The sequence below is a fragment of the Botryllus schlosseri genome, chromosome 4, assembly GCF_051294905.1.
Source record: "Botryllus schlosseri isolate E-star chromosome 4, Bs_hap1, whole genome shotgun sequence".
NCBI classification, from domain to species: domain Eukaryota; kingdom Metazoa; phylum Chordata; class Ascidiacea; order Stolidobranchia; family Styelidae; genus Botryllus; species Botryllus schlosseri.
This window is the reverse complement of record NC_137239.1, coordinates 19,390,438-19,412,845: the sequence shown is the minus strand read 5'-3', so window position 1 is coordinate 19,412,845 and position 22,408 is coordinate 19,390,438. Positions and strand designations below refer to the sequence as shown.

General features: G+C 40.4%; 1 protein-coding gene across 1 annotated transcript; it reads left to right on the top strand.

Annotated features, from left to right (window-relative positions):
• Positions 1 to 1,927: 1,927 nt before the first annotated feature.
• On the top strand, positions 1,928 to 21,509 carry LOC145437272 (uncharacterized). Its single transcript, XM_080314468.1, has 11 exons — positions 1,928 to 2,484; positions 2,542 to 3,070; positions 4,601 to 5,142; positions 7,091 to 7,183; positions 7,838 to 7,886; positions 9,648 to 9,845; positions 12,327 to 12,380; positions 12,446 to 12,509; positions 14,426 to 14,469; positions 14,530 to 14,604; positions 19,562 to 21,509. Exons 1-11 carry the CDS (start codon positions 2,438 to 2,440, stop codon positions 19,766 to 19,768), a joined length of 1,902 nt encoding a protein of 633 aa, XP_080170594.1. The 5' UTR covers positions 1,928 to 2,437; the 3' UTR covers positions 19,769 to 21,509.
• Positions 21,510 to 22,408: the final 899 nt, after the last annotated feature.

Genomic DNA, 22,408 nt, shown 5'->3' with positions numbered 1-22,408 from the left:
CAATAATACTATAACCCTAAATTTGTGAAGTCGTTCATTGCGCTTGACTTCAATGCCTACCAGTCTAATATTTGCCAATGGTCGCAAATCACAAAAATTCACACTCTATCAAGCTGAAACATAAATGCAACTGAATTGGCTTTATCCGCTCAGGATTTTATCATAGTTAATGGCAAGGTGAATCATTGCATTCATAAATACCACTCAGCTCACGCCCGGCGTTAAATGATAATTACATCATTAAACTCTCTATAAATGCGCACCTCTGTTCTTCTTGTTTTGAGGTGACATTCTTTCCTGTTACTCCAATGATGATCTCCATGTCTCCATTTAGTTAACTCAATTGGATTGCATATTTTTTGCGCCAAGATTGGGTGACGGCTGATTAGTTCATATAGTGGCAAGAAACCAACTGATGATGATAAATATTATTGTGCTTGTAATTTGGTGACTTATATCAACAATTATCAGAAAGCAAACTTTGCCAGTGGTAGAACGCTGGTAAAATTTGTAGTCCGAGTCTCCTAGAGCCATTAATTCTCTTGCATCTTACTGTAATTCAACACTGTTTGCTTTGCCACCTAACGGAAGTGAGAAGTATAAATACAATTATGTCATTTGCAAATTGTTACTATGTACTCGAAGACAACAGAGCTACGGAAAATGAGAGAAACTGAATGTTTCAATCTCGCTTATAAATTGGCACAAATGGAATGTGCATGACGATTAGAAATAGTTACTTTAGAGCACATGCTTGCCACTTGCCAGTGTAATTTCTGATAACATAGCATAGCCAACAATAATACTTGACTCGCTATGCTTTGTTTACGATAATATATCAATTCAACAATATTTTCACATTGCAATATCCTGGTCCTGGTCATTGAATGACTACATAAAATCTTCATACCCAGTGACTTGACTCAGCAGATGGAGAGCAATTCCCAAATGAGCCAGAAATCAATTTTAACACTTTATACAGACATGCTTTGACTGATTGCAATTACAATAGCCGGTCTGCTCTTAATAGACTGCATCAGGAAATAGGCAGAACCAGAAGATAGCTTTTTTGTATTAGATATAAATGCCCGATTATTTTCCTTAGTGTAAGTGCTTTGAGTTTTATTTATCCTCATTCAGTGTTACTTAGCATTAGAACTATCAAACTATGAAAACACGGATAACGGAAAACACGCTAATCACGGCTGCATTTTGATTACATATGTAGCCTACGGCCACATTCCAGGGGATAGCCATAATCAACTAACGGGACACAAAATACCGATGTTAAACTTTCCATTTCCGGTGAACTTTGAGCCATTCTACTTTTCATATCGGCTTATTATACGCACCGAAATCGCGAGTGGTAATGTTGTGAATAGTTACTGGGATCAGGTAGAGCCGCGTGAAGCGCAAAAACTTTTCAGATTCACGAGTGGATTCCGTCATTAATAGTAGCAGTATCACATATTACTGTCCAATATTAATCCTTTCTCAGCCCATGTGGTCAGATTCACCGGTGGAGTTGATAGAGGGATTGCTCTAGAAAATTTAGGGCGAGTTATAAGTGATAAATGCTTCTTCAGGTGGGCCAATTGTTATAAGTAACTTTGCTGCATGCTTTTATTTCTTGACCCCCCTCAGGATTGTTGGCATAGTGGAAATATTTTGGAATCGCCCAATGTACCAGAAACAAATTTCTGTCGTGCGGAGCACACGATTCCTGTTCAGATTGCAAAGGGCGCCACTATATTAAAGTCGAAGAAATAAAGTCGCATTCTCGAAAATTCGGGAGTGAATTCGTAATCTCAATTTGCATGTCGACGGCCTCCAACACATACAAATTGAATTACGTGTCGACGGCCGCACAAATTCCCTTCCAGGGCCGCAGGTTGCCCACCCCTGCCCTAGGGTAATTTCATGCAGAACCTGATCCGTTATAGTATAATCACATTATGATACCGATATTTTTGCGCATAATGATTGCCGAAATTTTATATAAAATAATGTAAAGACATGTTTCTGTCACTCACGGATCCGCAATTCACTAGGAATGGGTGTGGTCGATACTTTTTAAAGGAGTAGCCTATGTAGGCTACCATAATAACTAGATCATGCTGTGTTTGAGATGTTTGCTTACTCAGGAAACACACGCTCAACACAGATACGAACATGTAATTTCGAAATTGCGTTGCATGCAAGTACTGACTCGTGCAATGCTCAAATTTTGTGATACGCACAAATATATATTTCAGTTAGGATGCCGCATAGAAGCTCTGTTGTTATTCGTTACGACAGATAGTGACGCGTCCGTATTCAAATCATTTTGTTTGTTCAACGCCTCATTACATCCCTCATATACAGGTTTGTAATATCTGACCGATCGTTCTGTTTTCAGAGTTCTCGCGTTAGTGTTGTTTGACTCTACTTTTAGGGTATGAGCGATATTAATTTAGAGGCAATATCTGAAGACTCTGATCCAAGGTAAGGTGCGTGTTTTGTCGATGCGGAATATGTTACTATGAGAGCCGTTGTTTGCAGTCGAATATCGCAACAACCAGTCGCCGCTAATCCGACCAAGAAGCGGAGCGGCTTCCAGATCACGAGCGTGAAAGACAGCGATCATGGGCGCCCGGCCTCTATGGTTCACGACGAGGAAAGCGCGGACGATTTAGACGAGTCCCACGCGTCATACTCGGATGTATCATACTCGCGAACCACAGACGCGGACGTCGACCATGAAAGCTCGGCATCCGAGGACACATTGAACACTAGCGTGCAAGAGACGGTCCAAACCGACCTCAACAATCATATCAGCCACCAACTCAAAGTGCAACACGCGAACCATCAGACCCCGCAGAAAGGGGGCCAGGAAGATGGCGCGAAATCGCGAAAACCCACCGACCCGAGCCAGGACCCTGCCAAGTTACAACATAGTGCTGTATCCATTCCGAAAACGCCTCTCAAGAAGCAAGCCAGCGAGCAGCTGGACTCCCCGCAGGAGCTGCCTCTCGATAGCGTGCCGGCTGATACCGGCAAAGAGATTAAAAGTAATGGCTCAGAGAAGAAGGTGAGAGTGTGCTATTTTTAAATTTTAATGATATATACTCTGTGAATACTTTGAAATTTGAGCATTTTCCGTGCTGTAATTGTGGATCACTATTTTTTTTTAACCTAGTCTCAAACAATTTTTCACTTTTGATAATAGCCTACTCTGTGAATTCTCCGAGATTTGAGTATTTTCCATTTGCGGATCGCTATTTCTTTTAATCTACTCTTTTTTCCAATTTTGATTTATAATCCGTGAATACTCTGTGCTTTGAGTATTTTCCGACGGTATTAAATGTTCGATGAGTTCTGCCACATTGAGTCAGGTGGTTTATTAATATTTTGCTGCGAAACCCAAATAATTCGAACAGCTGAACCACTGTCTACTTGGAGATATTTACAATTTGTAAGATACAGAATATACTGGGGATGGGATAAAGGCTGAAATCAGATATGTCGGCGGTAATCAGATGTTATAAAAGTATGTCGAACGTTGATAATTTGTCCATGGATTGTTGTCGATAGGTAGGAGGAGGAGGATCTCTAATTTTACTGCAAACCTCCATATTTTCATTGTGTATCCAGACTCGAATTCATCCACTTGTATCTACTAGTACTGCACTTCATTCAGCGTTCAAATAGCTTCCGATTATTCTCATTTAGAAATTTTTGGATTTGGAAAGTCCTCGACACGTGACTTCGAAAGGAAATTCATTATGCATGATCAATTCCATTGTTTCTTTCAAAACATGATCGCTGTTCGAAACCTCTTTTATCTTTATTTATTTGCTTAATATGTGTAAGCTTCACCGTCTAGACCAGCCGCTTTCATTTTCCGTTCGATCAATAGCCTACCAAGTGGCAATCGATTTTGACCAGAGCATTGTCACACGTGACCTGCTGCTGACCATGTGATTATTTCGCGATTAATCCGTCCAAATTATCTCTGGACTTTGTAGCAGTTTTTTCGTTTTGGGATACTGGGCTAAAATTGAAAACTGCAGTCGTTGCTATTTCTGGATAGCGTCCAATATTATCCTGGATTTAGGATAGGCTGCAAGAATTCGTTTTTTTTTTCTCTATCATTTTTTTTTGTAATACATTCAATCCATTTTAAAACTTTGATAATACTCTGTGAACATTGATATTTGGTTGTTTTCTTACTGTAGTTGATGTTGGTGACTTTTGTCGCATTGAATCGAGTGTTCGAGTATTTATTGCTGCGAAATCGGGATAATTCTGAGGACGAACGGTTAATGAAGTGTCTTTTTCATTTCATGATGGCATGTTTGGCTGGTTACAGTGAATTCGGCGCTTGGCAGCCCCCAATCCTAACCTACTCCTACCCAAACATGTAACTCAAAGCCAGAATACATTAATACATACATACAAGCTGCCGAATTCAATATACTGAATTCACCATATATCACATCCCGCTTGTATTCAGTGAAACAGTCATTTCCAAATTTATCAACACAATATATGCATCGCTTTCATAATAATAATTTATCACATTTAAATTGCCAAATTCACAAAGTGACTACCTTTTCAGGCGCATCTACCTCAAAGCTCCAGCGCCAGTATTAAAGTCACGACACCATCCACGTCACCAGACCAAAGCGTTCTCACCAAGGCCACTGTTTCTTCTTCAACCGCCACAAACAACACTACCGCGTCACAACAGCCCCTGATTAACTCGCCAGAATCTGCGGGCAGCTCGGGCTCGTCCGAAAAGACTATTGCATCGTGCGCCGGACCGAATTCTAAGACGGCTTCCGTTTCGACGTCGGTCCCAAGCAGTAAAGCGCCGGGCACTCGAGTCTATAAAGTCGTGAAGCGCGAAAACGCGCAGCCCACAAAACGAACTCGGGGGCGGTGGTGTTGGTATGAGTTTTCCGACACGCAATCGCCGGTGACGGGTATTTCGAGTCAGAACGTGTCGGCCGACAGACAAATGTCGAATCATTCGTTGTCGACTTTGACGTACACAAACACGCTATTTTCCGGCGTTGACCACCGCTACCAGTCCACCTCGTTTTTTAAAGACCAGCTGATGAAAGCGGCGGATTTTTCGGGCACTGCTTCTTCGACGAGGTCAGTAGAAAAATGTGTCGTTTGTTTGTGAACAGTATCTCTTTTGCACGGATGGTTCAAGGTTCCTTTCCGAACCCGCCACTCAATATACCTGCAATGCGAGCGGGCAAAACTGCCCAACTTTGTTGTCAACTATGTGTACAAATACAGTACCACAGTCATCTCGCGGAAACCGTAATCTCACCCAGGGTTGTAATGACTCGAGTCATTTTCTCAAAACACGGAAATGATTCGACTCGAGTCAATTTGTGTGACTCTAAACAAGTCATACGACTCGAGACTCAGACGGGCCAAGACCGACATTTCATTGTGATTTTGAAAAATAGTAAGGTAACTACACTATTGAGATTTCGTCTATTGGTTGGTACTAATATGCTAAATGTGAGGAACATTAGTAGCCTACATTATAAATGAGTTATAAAAAGTGGGTAAACAAGACTTTAACTGGAAACTGAGAAGTCAACACAATGACTCGGACTCGACCCTCTGCTCGCCAACTTGGACTCGGACTTGACTCGGTGGTGACTTGAAAATGACTCGACTTACTCGAGTCAAAACTATAAAAGTGAGATTGACTTGTGACTCGGAGCCTTCCGACTTGGTTACAATCCTGGTTCAAGGCTCCTCTTGGAACTCGCCAAGCTTTATATAACTGCAATGCCAGTGGGCAAAACTGCCCAACTTTGTTTTCAACTCCTGTATTTGTGCAAGTACAGTACCAGAGTTCGTCCCGCAGTAACCATAGTCCTACCACACCAGACATAGGACGGTCACTGCATTGATGTAATCGATTGCGATTATCATTACTTCTGTAACGCACTATTACACTTACAGCAAAATCTCTCAGTAATTGAATACCATCGAATGGTAAAGTATTCCTGATTATTCACGTTTACATCTTTTTCACTTACTTGAAAATTTAAGCATTAAACATACCTGTGTTCGTAGCCGACAACGATTGAGATGAGACTGCATCTTGGAGAACATAATTTGGAAAATTATGACATTTACTCTCTACATCACATAATTTGGCACGACCCAATTAATGAGCATATGTTGCTTACACTGTTGATGGGATAATGAGTAGTGTGAGTTTTACAAACCCGATATTGCTACTGTCAGCAATTTGATACATCACGCTATTCAGTGTTGAGTTTATGGATGTCATGGTCCTTTGAATACTAAAAAGTTGAATGATCGTCTTTGTTATAAAGCAATAAATTATATATATATATGCAAAATAATCGATACCATTACTCTGGTTGCAGGTACCCCATGTTTGCCAAGCACAGCTGTAGATAAGTTGGAACTAATGTTTGGCTGGCATTGTATGTGTGTGTGTGTTAGGCCCTACTATTGTTAGAGCTGTGTAGTTTTGCATTTAAGGCACTTGAGAGACCGGAATATGTGTGTTTACCTGTTTTTCATGTTGATTTTTTGATTGATTACTTTCTGCTGTTTGTGAAATTGCCTTGCTGTTATGGTGGGTTGGGATTGATCATGAACAAATGTTCGGAAAAGTCTTGGAAACCGTACCGTTGTTTTACATTCGCATATCCGGATGCCGTTGTTGTGAAATGACTCGCTTCAAAATGTTGAAAAAAGTTGATTCGTTCCAGTTATGAATCTATTCTAACGGCTGTCTCAATCCTGATGCAAACACCTTTTTGAGCACATATTTTTCTGATCTGATTACCACCAAACCATGTCTGATTCGAATAACATAAATCATACTGATACAAAATTCTTTTGAATGAAGTAGCAAGTAACCTATCCTGTGGTACCCCATCGATCATTGCTATCCCTACAGGTGTTTATAAAAAGCAAAGTTAACCGTCAGTAGGTCTGAATGAAATTGTCAGTTATATCGACGGCATATGTGGCATATGTATTTTCTTGCATAAGTCGTGGTAGACCTAGTAATCGTTGAATGTCACGCATTTTTCAGGAGCAATAAGTCGGTGATGAATGATGCTCTGAAATCGGCCATCAGCAGTTATGCCGCGGGCACGTCCGGTGATGCCGCTACTGGTGACACAAGGTATATATGTATTTTAGTATGTTGTGCAGAGTACAGAGTATTTCGTCTCTTCTTGGCCCCTGTCCTGTCAATTTTGGGCTGGTGTAGAACTGTGTTTTACATGCATCATTTATGGTACCGTAGTTTTGGTGAAAATTAAGAAATACCTTGGAGTTATGCTCTTTTATCGTGCTGTTAGCTGCAAATTATGTATTTGTACGTTTGCTAGCACTAGGCTTATTTAATGCCAACGCTATCAATATCCGCATGCCTCTGTTTAAACGTTACTTGAGCCGGAATAGAGTGTTTTAAGTTTGCTTACCATTTGACTCATCCACTATCCAGCTACACTATGTGTTCACTAAGGAATGTTACCTTCTACGCAAGTTTGTGGGTTTAATGCTGTGTGTGTTTAAAATGACTTCATATCGGTGCTTTAATACATTGTTTGCTGTTGGTTAGTGATTTTCTAAAATATTGACAATCGATAGTGCTGGTTTCGATAAAGCAGATGTTTGGAAAAGCAATCTATGACAGTGTCGGTACGGCGCTTACGATAACTTAGTTATGTCAAGTTATCGTAGGCCCCGGTCGGTTTTTTGTGTCTTCGAATCGCTCCCTCGTAAAAGCCCATCTTTATAGGGAATTCGCAAACAACTTGCCATTTTATTTCAGTGTAGAAGCTCGGACACAGAAAATTGATAACAAGATTGAAGCCGCAATGGTGAGATATGTGACTGTGCACGATTTCTGATGAGCATCTCACCAATTTTGGCTGTTCCATTATTTTTTGTCAAATTAAAAACAATCAGGTGTTAGTTGAGATACTCTTTTCGATGTGAGCAAAGAATACCACAGCTTGTAATAAAATCTTGACAGCTTTGGTACTATTAGATCATTATACAACAGCTAATAAATTGTGCCGGCATTCTCGGGGTGTCAGTAAACAGGCAGTGGGACCACTGTTAACACCGCCAGCTCTCCAAACTCGACACGCCCCCTAGGATATCCTCCCATGTCTATTGTTTATTGTAAGCATATATGCAGAAGCAGTTGATTCCTGTACTGGTTTCAATGTACCCTGTGGAAAATATGATTGTGCTGAGCTTCCGTAGTCGAGTGACTGGTGATTTCACTGTTCATGAATCGCACCTAGTATGTTGTTCGCTCACGGTATTCCTCACAAAATTCCCGGCTAGACAAAGATTCGAAATTTATTTGCGGTCCCTTGATCAAATATTGTACGCAAAGTCGAGGAAAATATTTTGCGCTGTCGATGTATTTTATGAAGCCTCTATAATTGTCCGTTGTTTGTTCTACCTACCTGTGAGCCTTAGCTCACAATGGAAGTTTTTGAATAGTCTTCCAATGAAAACTACAGGATTCACACATTTAGGCATCATTGAAATGCATACTAGCTCTTTGCGAATTTTGAGAAATGATCATTTATACCTTTGTATGGGCAGCAGTTAGTGTTCTTAAATTAATCCACTCCGAAACATGTGTACGCTGTTGCAAACATATTAAAAAAACGGTTCATACTGACGATTTCACCGCACACACTTTGTGGATTGGTCAGCATTTGAGTGAGAATCTTTCTCATGCACAAAACTATCCCAGTTATGTATACAAAAAGATATTCGATATAACTTACAAATCTCCCATTAGTTTGCTTTGTTTTATGTATGTTGTATGTGGATTTACCTTTAGTGTTGCAATAATTATATCGGGATAAAAAATTTTGAATTTCATGGTTCGTAGGTCTGTTGCGACATACGTTGCCATGTTGGTTTCACTTTTTAATCTGACATATAGCAAATTCTTGCAATGAATGTTGAGATGAAAGCACTGTTTCCAGATTATTGGTTGTCTCACTTTTGCGAGTCGCAGTAATTAAAATCGTATGAAATAATTTTATGAAAATTGGAAGGAAACATACAGCATAATTATTAATTATACTTTAAAAATTGCATCACATCATTCTTTTGAGTCACCTCATCAATTCTTGAAACAGGCTGAATCGCTAATGTCTTTCGAATCCCGGTAGGATGCACTAGGTTTTGTTTACTATAAGGTTTTATGCAGATATAATTGCTATTGCTGAATTTGAAGAGTGTAAATCGGAGTTGGATATTAATCGCTAATGTTGTGTGTCGAGAAATAATTGATATTCCGCAATAGCTCACGAATCTTCCTCTTTATTTTAAATTGGTCAATTAAATATTTAAGGGTCGGTCAGGGTCATGCTGTAGGGAAAGTCTTCTAGAATCAAAATGCTCATTGAAATGTTTCGTGTACTAGTCGTCGTGATAGATTGGATAATACAGGGCGAGCTTGTCAAATTTGTCTTGCGACAATGTCGGAATCATCGAAATTGCGTGCTCATTGCTCGATATTGGTGGCGCGTTACGAATTTATTCCGAATCCAAATTTATCCTGCCACGTATGATCTACGAATATTTAATACCGAATTTTTTTTTGACAGGATCTGGTCAAGAAGCATCTCATGTCAGCCGTACGCGACGAGGTTGACGAACTTAAAGAGAAAATTAAGGAATTGGATGAGACGATTGCAAATTTGACCGACGAAACGAACCGGTTAAAAGCGGAAAATAAGGAGCTACGTTCAAAATTACCCGTCGACTTACCATCTCAAGTAAAGCCCAGCCATTCCCCGCCCAAGGTATATTTTGTCTGGGTGTTGGTCTATTGACCGTGTGGCTTTCGCTGTATCCGGCCTCCAATCGTGTTCTGATCGTTTTTAAAACGAACATGTTGATTATTGAATATGTTTTCTTGGGGTCTTTGCGACACTGTTTTTTTTATATAAAGTCAGCGGTTTGGTGATTAATTGGATTTTCGCTGGCGAAAATTGGTCACTGATCACGTACTGTATTTTCTTAGTCCGAAGCTTTTGTCGGGTATTAGTCAGAGTTGACATCGTGAGAGTGATGCACACCACAATTGTCACTGTGTTTCAGCACTAGTACCATTTTGTTTTTCACTGCCGAAATCCTTACTGCCACATTATTTTCGTAGCAATATTGATCAAACATCCTCACTCGCACTTTTCTCACTCGTTAGACTAGTCCTGTGATCCAACAAAGCTTTTGGTACACTTACGGATGCCAATATGCTGTGATTATATCCTTGTGAAACACATATTTCTTCTGTGAGGCTTTCTACAAGAGGGGTGCTGCCTGCTTCGTCGTGCGTATATGCATAGGCCTAATGGTTGAATTATAAAATCTTCGAGAGTTTTGATGGTTCTTCTTTCCTGTAATTGTACTAGTGTATGAAATGTAACGGCACTAGTGCATAGTGCTATCTGTGGTATTCATCTGTATTTCAGAGGCACAAGTTTTTCAATAAAGCCATGGAATTGAACAGAAAATATATTTTAAAAACTGAATGCAAAACAGTCTGTAACCGATGCCACGTACAGTCCAACTTTCTTGTCCATTCGTTGTGTTCGATGTGTCGGGAGCTGACACAATCATGCCGATTCCTGTAGTAAAGTAGTCTGGTAGTTGCCAGCTGGATGCAAGAGTTTAAATCACAAACTTCAATCTGATGGTTGAAGTATGGAAATTTTGGAAATTTGAGCATGGAGCAGTTTGAGCTGTTTTTAAGACTGGTATCGCAGTGGAATAACCCTTGCATCACATTGGATGGAGCTGTCTTATCTAGACTGTCGTCAAGAAAGTCGAAGTACGAGGCCCCCCGTCATAATTTTGTGTGTGGATGAGCCTAGTAATACTAGAGTTGCCAGATTACACAGCCTGCAAACCTGTCATGTTGCATTTGCAAAAGAATTGATCGGAAATTTGTCAACACTTCCCTGCTTCCAATTAGACTTCATTAGTATGTAGTGATTAGCAATGCCTTCGAGGAAGCAATAGCGACTCTTGCCTGCGTTATTAATAGCCATATTGTGATGCGATCATATCCATCAAAGTTTTGTTTCGCTGTCAGGAACACCCACGAGTGCAGTGCGCACCTGTGTGAAGTTTGCATCATCGATAGTTTTGTTAGGTTTCGACTTGAATGCGTCTTATTCAAATACCGGTAGTTGATGTGCCACGTTTGTCAGTTTCCGTTTTCTGTGACTAGATACGGAATGGAGACAATTTAGATAAGTTTCCGTCTTTTAATCAATGGCGCTCAACGATGCACGTCTAGGCTAATTGTACCAGGAACTAGGGCAAGTTTTTGTCGCACTAAAATCGCGAGAATGTTGCAATTAATTTTGACAAATGTTGCGATAAAAAGTTGCAGTTATAATTTTTGTTGAATTAGTAGGGTATGAGATACTCGAAAGGTTCCGTTGTTTAACCTATGATTTCCTTCAGAGCTTTCAAATTTGTTACTTTAGCACTATACGGACATTCTGGCGATAACGCCAAAATTGCATTTTTGCCGGTACGCAACAAGAAACTCATTGCCCAAGAAGCATAGTGATCACCACCTCCTAAAACAAGTCAATTAACGCACCCCAAGCCCCCAAGTCTGCAAACTTGACCCGAGGCGTTGCAGAAAAACTCACACTTGGCGACTTTAACAACTTCAAGATAACGGTGACCTAGTGGAAATGTAATTTTCGGTTGTGTCGCCTGGGCGTTCGTGAAATGGGAAACTATCTCAAATTTATACGACAGAAATAATAACGCGATCTATTTACATATTGTTCGGGCACGGTCATGCTTGGCAGGGTAGTTAAGTTCTTGCTTGCAAGTCATTGTGTCCTGGATAGAGAGATGCAGCTAACCCATCATATATCGCTTTGTTATGCAAATCAAAGAGAATAGAACCCTACTAGAAATAGTTTATAGCATGTTTTTGTATCACTCCTTCACATTTTAAAGAAATATATCATACAAAAGTTGCAGTAAAAATTGGTATGAAAAATAGAAAAGTTCCAAAAAGTTGCAATATATAATCCCTCCAAACAGCTTAAAACATCATAGTACATCGATTCTGAGTATCTAGGAAGCTGTCGAAAGCTGTAAAAAAAGTTGCAAAGACTTGCCCTACTAATGACTAACTATTTGCATTTAGCTGGTAATGTTATACTTGGGATATTTCCTTTGGCCGTGCGCCTAATTATATCCTAATACGTCCGCAGTTGGCGCAGTATCCCAGTAACGCTTTCAAACTATTCTAGGATATTCCAGCCAGTACAAGTCAAGAAAACGGAGAACAAAGGGTGTCTGCATCGGTACAAGCTTTTCTATTGTGATTCAATTTCAATGTGTTTGAGAACTTGTGTATTATTACATCTAGAATTCACCCAGCTCTGAATCATTATCAACTACGTCAAGCACTGTCGATGCTCTTTCTCAGAAAGGTACGTACAGGCTTATCCAATAGTATGTTGTGGTGGTAATAACATGTTTATGGTGCTACATCGTTGAGCCATGAGTCAACCTTAACATTGTTTCAAGTTCTACGAGCAATGGACATGTATAGGCCCAAGATCACCGGATTGATAATGTTATCTGCCGTTAACTGCTACTCCATAGAAAACTCTAGTATTCCTATATCCAGGCTCTGATGCATGGCTTACATTCAGATACAATCTGGTGAACTGTTTATCTTATTATCAACAGATTACCATCTTTTGCTGAATAATAAGCAACTATGTAATCTTACATAAACCTTCTCGATATGCCGTCATGCTTAATGAGCGACCCATGTAGCTGAGTATATCTGTTTGCAATCGATAACACTGTGGTTGTAGGATTATGCGAAGCATGAAACATAGTAGAGGGCGTTGCTTTCACATAAAATTCACATTCTGGATAGTGCTGCAATCTATCTAATCATAAATCATGCCTGTGTGTAAAATTTAGTACATAGCGATGTCCTGACATTTGCCTCGTTTTGTAGGAATCATATCAATTTTTGCTGTGTTAGCCACTAGCTTATGGCAGTTTGCCCTATTTAGCTCATGCTCATGCTCATTCATGTGTTATACTGTGTATTTGTACGCTCGTGGTGATTCCTTGCCTTGTTGATTTGCCTCGAGCTAGAAACTACATCGCCACATGATTTGGACTTATTTTCGTGCTTTTCAACATCATCTTGAAAGTATCTTATAAATAGAATCCCACCTTTGTAGGTTTTACCGTCTTCGTTTCGTTGTCTGGTATTTGTAGGTCTGGGCGAAATCCGCCTCCAGGCGGAATGAACATATTTGAAATACATGGATGCTATCGGAACAAAATATTTTCTCCATTTCGATCCTAAATAATACCCTCTGCGTTATCCGCTGTGTGTCGATTATTGCAATGTAACGCATAGCAGTCCGATTTTGCCACTCTTGTTCTAATCTTATATTCTTGTCTACTACGTAATGGTGTTCAGTTCAATTGAATGAACTTATCAACTCCTCCACTGGTCTTTGTCTCGTGCTTATGTTCATAATTGGTTGCAGAACTTAACCTGCTTTAGTCACAAACAGTGGATAAGCACAAAAATTTCAGACCATTGAACACTGCGCGGTACTTAAGAAGAATATGTGAATATAAAACTCATCGCAGCACCCATTACCAGGATGCATTTATTATAACTTGAAGACTATTCAGGTGTCTGTTATGGAGAGTTAGTGACGTCATACATTGCTATATTGGTTTCACTTTTAAATCCCTTTCCTGTGCAATAACTCCTGATAAGAGACACTCGAAAAGTCTGGGTGTAACAAATATATTATCGCTATGGATGTCGTGATGAAAGCTTATATTCATATATTGTTCTTCAGTAGGTAATGGTGTAAAATTAAATAAATTTTTGTAGCTTTTCCACTGTTTTCTGTATTGTGTGTATAATATATATATATTCATTTATTCTACTTGGTACCTAACGGTGTTCAATTGAATGAATTTATTGACTTCATTGTTTTGTGTCTTGTGCAATTGAAAATTGGTCAATTCATTCTACTCCACACAAAAACGTTTGATACATTGATAGAATAGCGTATCTATACCACCTTATCAATGCCCGCTGTCAAAGCCTCCGATTATAATGTATTTCTTCAAATCACAGCTCCTCCTTAAGCCGGGCTTTCGCTTTTTACCGCGCAGTATCACCCGTTTCATTTTCGACGCCGCGTTTTTATAAGCTTACTGGTAATCTTTCATTTGAGATCTTATTTCAAGTGTGTGCTTGACGGGCGCTCGCCAGCGCGCCATTACGTCATGCATGTGAAGGAATGTAGCTCGAAGGCATGTGGTCTTTTTGTCAACTTTTTTATATCCATCACAGGTACAAGCGCTTCCATTGGACAGGACGCCGGTGGTACGCACTTGGTAAGTCACCTCCGAGTTTGAGGCGTCCCGGAATTTGCTGATGTGACTTTTGTCTTTAAGGTGCCACTACGGTCAAACGATCACAAGGGCAAAGTTGCAAACCCGAGCCAAGCCACACAACCCAATCAGCGGCAGGTCAGCATGGTGATTTGTTTTCATTGTACATTCCAAGGCGACTTTCGGTATTGAAAAGAAAGGTTTCCTTCAAATAAACATCAGCCGGTTAATGGAAAAGCCGTCCCCACACCAAGTGGCGGGCCTGCTTGATAAATTATGAAAGCGACAAACAATGCGTAACGTTGCAAAGATATTTTAATATCCCTATCGCCCTGGAGCTTATTGGATTACTTTAGGATTATCTAATCCAATTTTCTTTGCCAAGGTCGCCTAATCCGCTATTACATTCAATGGTATGTCTTGCCAATTTGACAGTCGACCCCAGATATTGGAACTTACGTATTTTACGTTGTTAGATGCAAACTCTTGTTGCGATGTTCATTTTTTTTCTAGCAAGCGTGACGATAATCCCTGCATCATTGGATAGTAAGAGAGAATATTGCGTAGTCTTCAAGTACACACCAACTTTGAAAGTTGTTTTTTCTAGTAGAATTGTGGAGGTGCTTACTCAGAACAACAAAATTGGCAGTCATAAAATTCCAACCAGAGAATAGTTATCCGGTCACCGTTGATTTACGGTCGAACGACTCCTTGAGGAGAAATGTTTTAGATTATTTCCTGCTTTGAATATGTATCACTGAAATTCAGTTCCAGTGCACTCTTGGTTGCTCTCAAGCTTTGTAAGCTAAAAATATTATGCTGAATCATAGTGGTCAGAGATGATTGTGACGGTCCCCAGAGGGTTGACAATAATCCTGGCTTTTGCGTCTGTAAGCCAAGCTGACTGGTGTCATGCCAATGTGTTTTGCATATTATTAGCCTGTTCTTGACTGTTATATATGTGTGCATATTTAGTTATGTTAGGAGACCAGTAGGAATTGTTGTGTCTTGTTAAACTGAGTGAGTTTGTTACTTTCGAGATGAACTCCATTGACATTGAGCCACATGTGGGGTGCCGCAGAAAGTTTGACCTCTAAATAATCTCATTGTTGATCCGAATGTTTGATCAATTACCCGGCAAAAAGGCGAGACCGGGCACTATTCTCTGCAAAGTTGGTTTTCCGGAAGGATATACCGTGATAGTGATTACTAGCTCTATTTCCGTGATGGGTGCCCGTCTGACACATACTCAGCGCAGCAAATTAATGACAATTCGCTGGAATTGTCACAAACTTCAGGCCGGTCCCTGTCGCGATTCAGTGGAGTTTGATGCTTGTGCTCAGACTGTGGGTCGAGTGCTTGTCAAAAAGAGGAAAAGGAAGTTGTTGAGGTTGTGATTGTAAACTTGCACGACACAGGCTGTCTGAAATAGCATATCGCTAAGTTTTCTCGAGCTGAACAGACAAGATAACAGAAATCGTACATAAGAGATACGCGTTGCTAAATGGTTGCTGGGGAAAGACAGTTGTGTAGTCTCTCACACCAGTTCAGGCAAACTAGTCGAAGAGGCTAGTAGCCCACCACACGAGAGTTTTAATTGCACGTTAAGATTGGCTGATATTTCAATATATTTTTCCATTGCCAAGTCCTGTTCATTGTTCACCCAGAAGCCATTAAGCGTAGGTTCTGAGCTGCCAGGAAAGACTGCAAAAATGTGCCACACATTCCTTCCTCAGTGTGCCCCAAATTTGCGGATAGCGAAACGATATGCAATATTTGTCGTTAAACCACAGTGCTGGGCATGACCTTGTTCAACTTTTGAATCGTTTGAAATGCGCTTGCAGGCTGCGATCGATGTTTTCTTCTTTCTCAAACTGATGTTTCCCAAATTGATATAACTTTGGTTGCCTGCATATACGGCAAAAATTTAAAGCATTGTATTCTACGGACGGTAGCTATTTAATAATTCAGGGAGCGAGGTTGCGCCTTTGCGGATATCGCGTGAGCGATGCTTCCTGCCAGTTTAGCAATGTGTCCAGTAGCCTTTGATGCTAACGAAACTGGCGTATTCCCCCGCAAAACGTGCGATTCTGTGATGATCTCTGAAAACTCTGAGTTAAGTCAGATTGTGGTGAGGCTTGTCCCTCTTTCAACGTTAAAACTTTGATGTGATGTAGAAATAGGTGCTTGCTGACGCTCCTACTGTAGAATTAGAAGTAATGAGTAAAATTTGAGTACAAGTTCAAATGAAGACTTGTAAGGGAAGTTGAATCTACTTTATGTAGCAATACAAATAATTTGTATAATTCGGCACAAGGACTCTACGACTACGAGTCTACGACCAATGCTTTTTTCGTCAGCCCTAATGTACCAATGTTGAAATGGTTTCATTCGGCTTGCGGATCATTGCTGAGTAAATGAAAAAATTCTCGCGTTATCATCTGAAGTTGAGATTCGAGATACTTGCCATGTAAATATTCTCTCCAGACAGCCAATGTCAAATACGTTTATTTTCCAACCTTTTTGTCTTAACTCCCCACTTAAGATTTATTCCGAGTTTTCATTCCCCACTACCCGAAACTCCTACATACCCTTTAAAAGGCCCCTCCGTAGCATTTGGCCAGACTTTTAGCAAGGACTTGCTATTGGAAAACCACACCGGTATGCAAGACAATCGCCTATAACTGCAGCATAAAAGGCATTGTGAACCAATACTGGTAACCCTAAACATTTAACGAAAGTGTTATTACACGTCATACTGGTCGTGCTGGATGCGTTTGTGACGCCATCATTGATTATCCAGAGTTAAAAATGAGTTTTTGTGAATTTGAGTTTTGTGAATTTTCGATACATACATTCAAGAGCAGTTAAGTGGTAACGGTTAACTGTATATAATGTTTAACAAATGCTGCTATTCCTCACCAGAAACCATATTCCCCTCCGGTTGGGAACCATAGCCATACAGGGATAATGTTGAGTTTTCTTCTAGTTCACTTACAACTCCGTGACATCAACACTAAATTCCAAGAAGGCAAAAAAAAGTCCACACTCATTTCATAATTTTCTGTAGAACTGGGACTAAAAGATCGTTATTCCCTGAGACAAAAACACCAATGCAGACCATTGTATGCAAGTTACACAGTGTTCAGAGAATATAATGCAACAGTCGCACTTCGCACTGCTACATAACTTCCGACTGTGAAGATCCCCGGCTTCACACAACCGTTTGGTTTATTCGATCCATCTAATGTACATTTTGAAAGTAAGTTAGTTGCGGTAAAAATAATTTATTTAATCACCCGCTGCCTTCAGTATTGTGAGATGATTCAGTGTGTCATTTCAATATCCTTTTTATGCCTTGATTAAAAATAGTATCCGTGGAATCAAAATACTGATTTAATATACTCTTGGTGGTACAGGACTTCAATATATAGTTGAATGATATATCTAGATTAGAGTTAGCCCAAATATTTTCGGCTGACACTCATCAGGGGTAATGATCAAAAACTAGTCGAGAATTCAAAAGAACTGTGTATATCAACAGTGCAAATACGATACATATACAGTTGTGATAACTGTGTATCAATTGCGAAGGTTATAAGCCTAAAATGAAATGCAGTTGTAAACTTCCATTGATATAACCAATCCGAATTGCCGATGCTCTAATGTCCTTTGAAACCAAGTAGTACTGCATCGCGAAGTGCTTTTATCGATCAAGGATCGTTTCGGATCTAATTTAAAACATTTAGCTTCATTAGATTTTTCCCAGAGCACTCAAGATCCTTATTTGGGTTCGAAATTCAAGGTTAATTCACGATACGTGGATGTGCTCTGTTGGAAAATCTTCTCCAGCAATGAATGCTGTTCAGTACGGACCTCTTATGTGATTGCTGCCATCATTGTGGATTCCTTGTGGTCTCTACCCTTGTCAAGTCTTGTTAAACATTACTTTTATCGTAGATAATGTCATGATGACCTTGAATGCAGTCCCGCAGCGTGACTTTCAAAGTATCTCCTGTCTTAGATTAGATTGGTGCAAAATACTGGTGCTGATCAACCGGTATATTCTACCAAATTAGTTTCGTTGAAGCAAGTCGCTTGTGATGATAAACAGCTAGCTTTTCAGGGAAATACGGGCCACTCTGTGTATCCGGGATTTGATGCTATGCTATTTTTAGTTTTGGGCGACTCTCGAGCTTGTAATGTGTGCCTGTGCGTAGCGTACACGTTGTATATATGTAGTCTAGGGTTTAATGACGCGCTTTTAATATTGTCTTGGTAATTTGAAATAGGTTTTCTCTACTTGTACTGCTACAGTGGTTATTTTTAAGTTTGTTGTAATCCGGCTCTTTTTGAAGCAAAAATCATTTACATATTTGCAGTCTTGACATTGCAGGTGTTTGCATCGGGATTGTTCATTTCAAGGCTGGTCTAATTTCTTTGAGTATTCAAAGGATTTGCCCATTGGTACTATATACTCCAGTGACTGTTTTTCATAATACTTCCACTCCACTTTTGCTTCACAGTTCAGCCAAAACGAGTTACTTTCAACACTTTGTAAAGTAGTTTTGTGATAGGTTGTCATCACTTTCATTGGCGAATGTGAAAACAGCTTGCCGAAAGCTGAGTATATTTTCGAAAATTGCATCCGTATGTAGTGTCATAGGTACGTCATTTTAGTCGAGACACTGCACACTGCAATTTTGGAAGTAGCCACCTTCGAGTAACAGCTATAAGTATAATTGGTTGAGCCGATACCCAACGATATAGATAATATTAAGATCACACAATATGTGTATATGTTTGAATTGAAAATCTTTTAGCGTTACTGATGAAGGAACGAGCTGCAATAGCTTTTGTGATAAATAAGTGGATGTTAAATAAGGTGTGAAAGCAGCTAAGATCTTAATATTAGCTAAAAGTAAGCGACTCCCCACAACCAAATCTACCTTTTGAAACTAGCTGTGTAGTTTTCAGAGCTTTCATTTACTACTCCCACTTGACTATATTTAACATATTTGAAATATGTCTGACATGTTATGGACATCGCTGCTTCTACTTGTACTCGAGTTGAAATATATCATTTTTTACCCAGGACGCTCCGAAGACATCCGTGACAAAGACAGCGTCGGTGACCAGCCACCCGTCCCACGCCGCACCCACCCATATGCAAAAAACAGCCGTACCCAACACCCAACCGGGCCACGAGCCACATATGCAAGACCACGGACATATGCCAAACCACGACAAAACCAATCAGAGAACGGCCGACCACAACTTTGAAAGGAAAAGCCCGTCCTAACGATGCACAGACTGTAATTGTTTTTGCGAATTCAGTACTTGTCACATTTTGAGAATGTTTCCACTTCTATTGCATTGTGGCAATCATCCGCGTTATGCATTTGACGGCGGACCGGAGTTTATCGCGAGCGTGACAGAGCGATACGTCTACGTCGCACGTGCAATTAGTGTTGTGCCGCATACGTTCTAATCATATCTCGAGGCCATGTCGAGCGTTTGTGAGGACATGCATGCAGAATTGGTAATGCTTAAATCCTCACTCTTTTATAACGTTGCCTGACATTTGAGCATGTGACACGGTGAATAACGACAGTTGAGCAGGTGACTTTATAACCTCAAAACTAACCCTATCCTTCACCGACATGCTCAAATGCCGCATGCCCAAGTATCGCGTGCTCATATGTCCAAATACACATGGCAATTCCCCTAAAGAACAATGTCGATGGATAGTCGCGAGCAATGTTTGGTGTTTCGTTCCCAACTAGTATCAGACGGTCATCAACTAATCCTGATGCGGTTAAAAGATGGTAAAAATTTTCTATCATTCAATAGACGTCTCAATGACCTTCATACTTGGATGTGATGAAGCGGTATCTTGCCTGGTGCCAAATACTAGCTTATGTGATATTGTCTGTAAGTTAACCGAGCAAATGTAACCAGTAACCACACGATGTCTCATAAAAAACAAGCGCTTGTGACTAGGGTTGGGCACAATAATTCGAGCCGAGTAATGAAAGACTGTTTTTTCGAGTATTCAAATTACACAGCCCTCGCCAGTATGTTACCAATGATGATTTTAGTTTCTATACGTTCTTCCCGCCTTGGAAGCCTTGAAATCTATATCGGCGGCGGCACTACATCCCAAACACGTATCACAAGCCACACACGTTAGTGGAAGCGTAGTGTTCAATCCGCAACATTCACACAAAGCGCATTGAAATAGGTATGGTCGCGAAAATATCAAATTAAGTCTAACGTGGTGTGTAATTGTTATTATATGTCTGGGTAGTCGTTAAAAGATACATGTTTGAGCTTTCACAATCACCCATACTGCTATGCCGCCGTAAGTACTCGAAGCCTATGCTCCATTCGGAATCGAAGTACTTAGCTGCTTGATTTTGCTCAGCCCTTCTTGACCATACCCCATCACCGTTGTATCATACTCGATGAGTATTGGACCGGTATATTTTATCGACTTGGTGCTGACGTACATTCAAGTGGATGGATTCAGCTTACTTGTTTGCTAGAGAGTAATTAACAGAGTTATATATCGCGATCGTTTGAGCCAGTACTTTTTAACACAAACAGACGCGTGCTGAATTGATGTGGAGTAAAGCTAGCGATTCAGTACCGTCGTTGTAAAACACGGTGTACGGCGTCGAAGATGTTTGCGAGGCGGCCCATTCGCTACTTGAAACTTGTACGCTTTGACAAATTTAAGGACTTCACAGACTTGGCTCTCGCGGCCGGGAAGCCTCTGTGATTTAGCCGAAGTTATTTTCATATTTTACTTCTATTTGAATTATCATTGTTCTAAATATTGTTCTTGTGTATTTGATGATCCGCCGGTTTGCGAATGCGCCATCAAGTAAGCCTTCTCTTTCGAGACCCTCGGCGCGAAACGACGGGGACTATTCCGCAACCCCGCTCGTTTCCGTCGGGCCGTTTTTGAGCCTTGCGATCGAGTCCTCGACCAAATACTGTTACTGTGTATGCTGCTTCGTATAAATTACTGAAGAGAAGTTTTGGCGACTTTGTGAGATGGTCCGTGGCGCAGAGGTGGGATCGAATGTGTTTACAGAAATCTGGCTTGGCGGTGAGGTTGTGAAGACGGCAGAGAATCATGCTTGCTGCCTGTGTGATTGTGAAATAGATGATAGGTTTGAAAGAGGCGTATTCTTCGTGAAAGGGGCACTGGACCTCAGTACGCGGCAGTGGCGCAATTATGATGAGAACAGATTTGAGTTGTAAGCGTCACTCTGTGCGAGAAAATACTGGCCCGGAGAATTAATTATTGAGGCTACGCTGGATAGAACGGGTACATTATTTTATGGAATGCTGTTTTCCACCATTAGAGTGTCGGAGTGAGCATCGCTCTATTCTAGTAAACGAGTAGTGAATAGTTTTATTGCTGATGTGTGAGAGTTTCTACGCCCTAACGGGTGTTATGAAATTGCCAGTGTTGGGATGACTCGAGTCATGACTTGACTCGAGTCACCTTTTTCGCATGACTTGACTTGACTCGAGTCACTTTGCTAAAATGACTTGACTTGACTCGGCACATCAGAAATGTGGATTGACTCGTGACTCGGAGCAAAATTCACGAGTCAATTTCAAGTCATCAAGTAATTGTTGTCGATAAAAATCACTGTATCTTACAAATGTTCAGATTGTTCGCGAAACGCTTGCGTAGCCCGTAAGAGCGACCAATCATTTAATGACCGTGCGTTTCATTGAGCCTCGACTGTTTTCTCACTAATAAATTGACCGCACACTTAAGCTTACAGCTTACGTTGTCGTAACTCTAGAAGTAAAGTAATAGAACAGCAAAATGTATATTTCTGTTCTCTGTTCTTACCTTTACCAAACCTCTTGTTTTATTGAAATTGAAGTAAAATATAGTTTATATAGTCTTCAATCA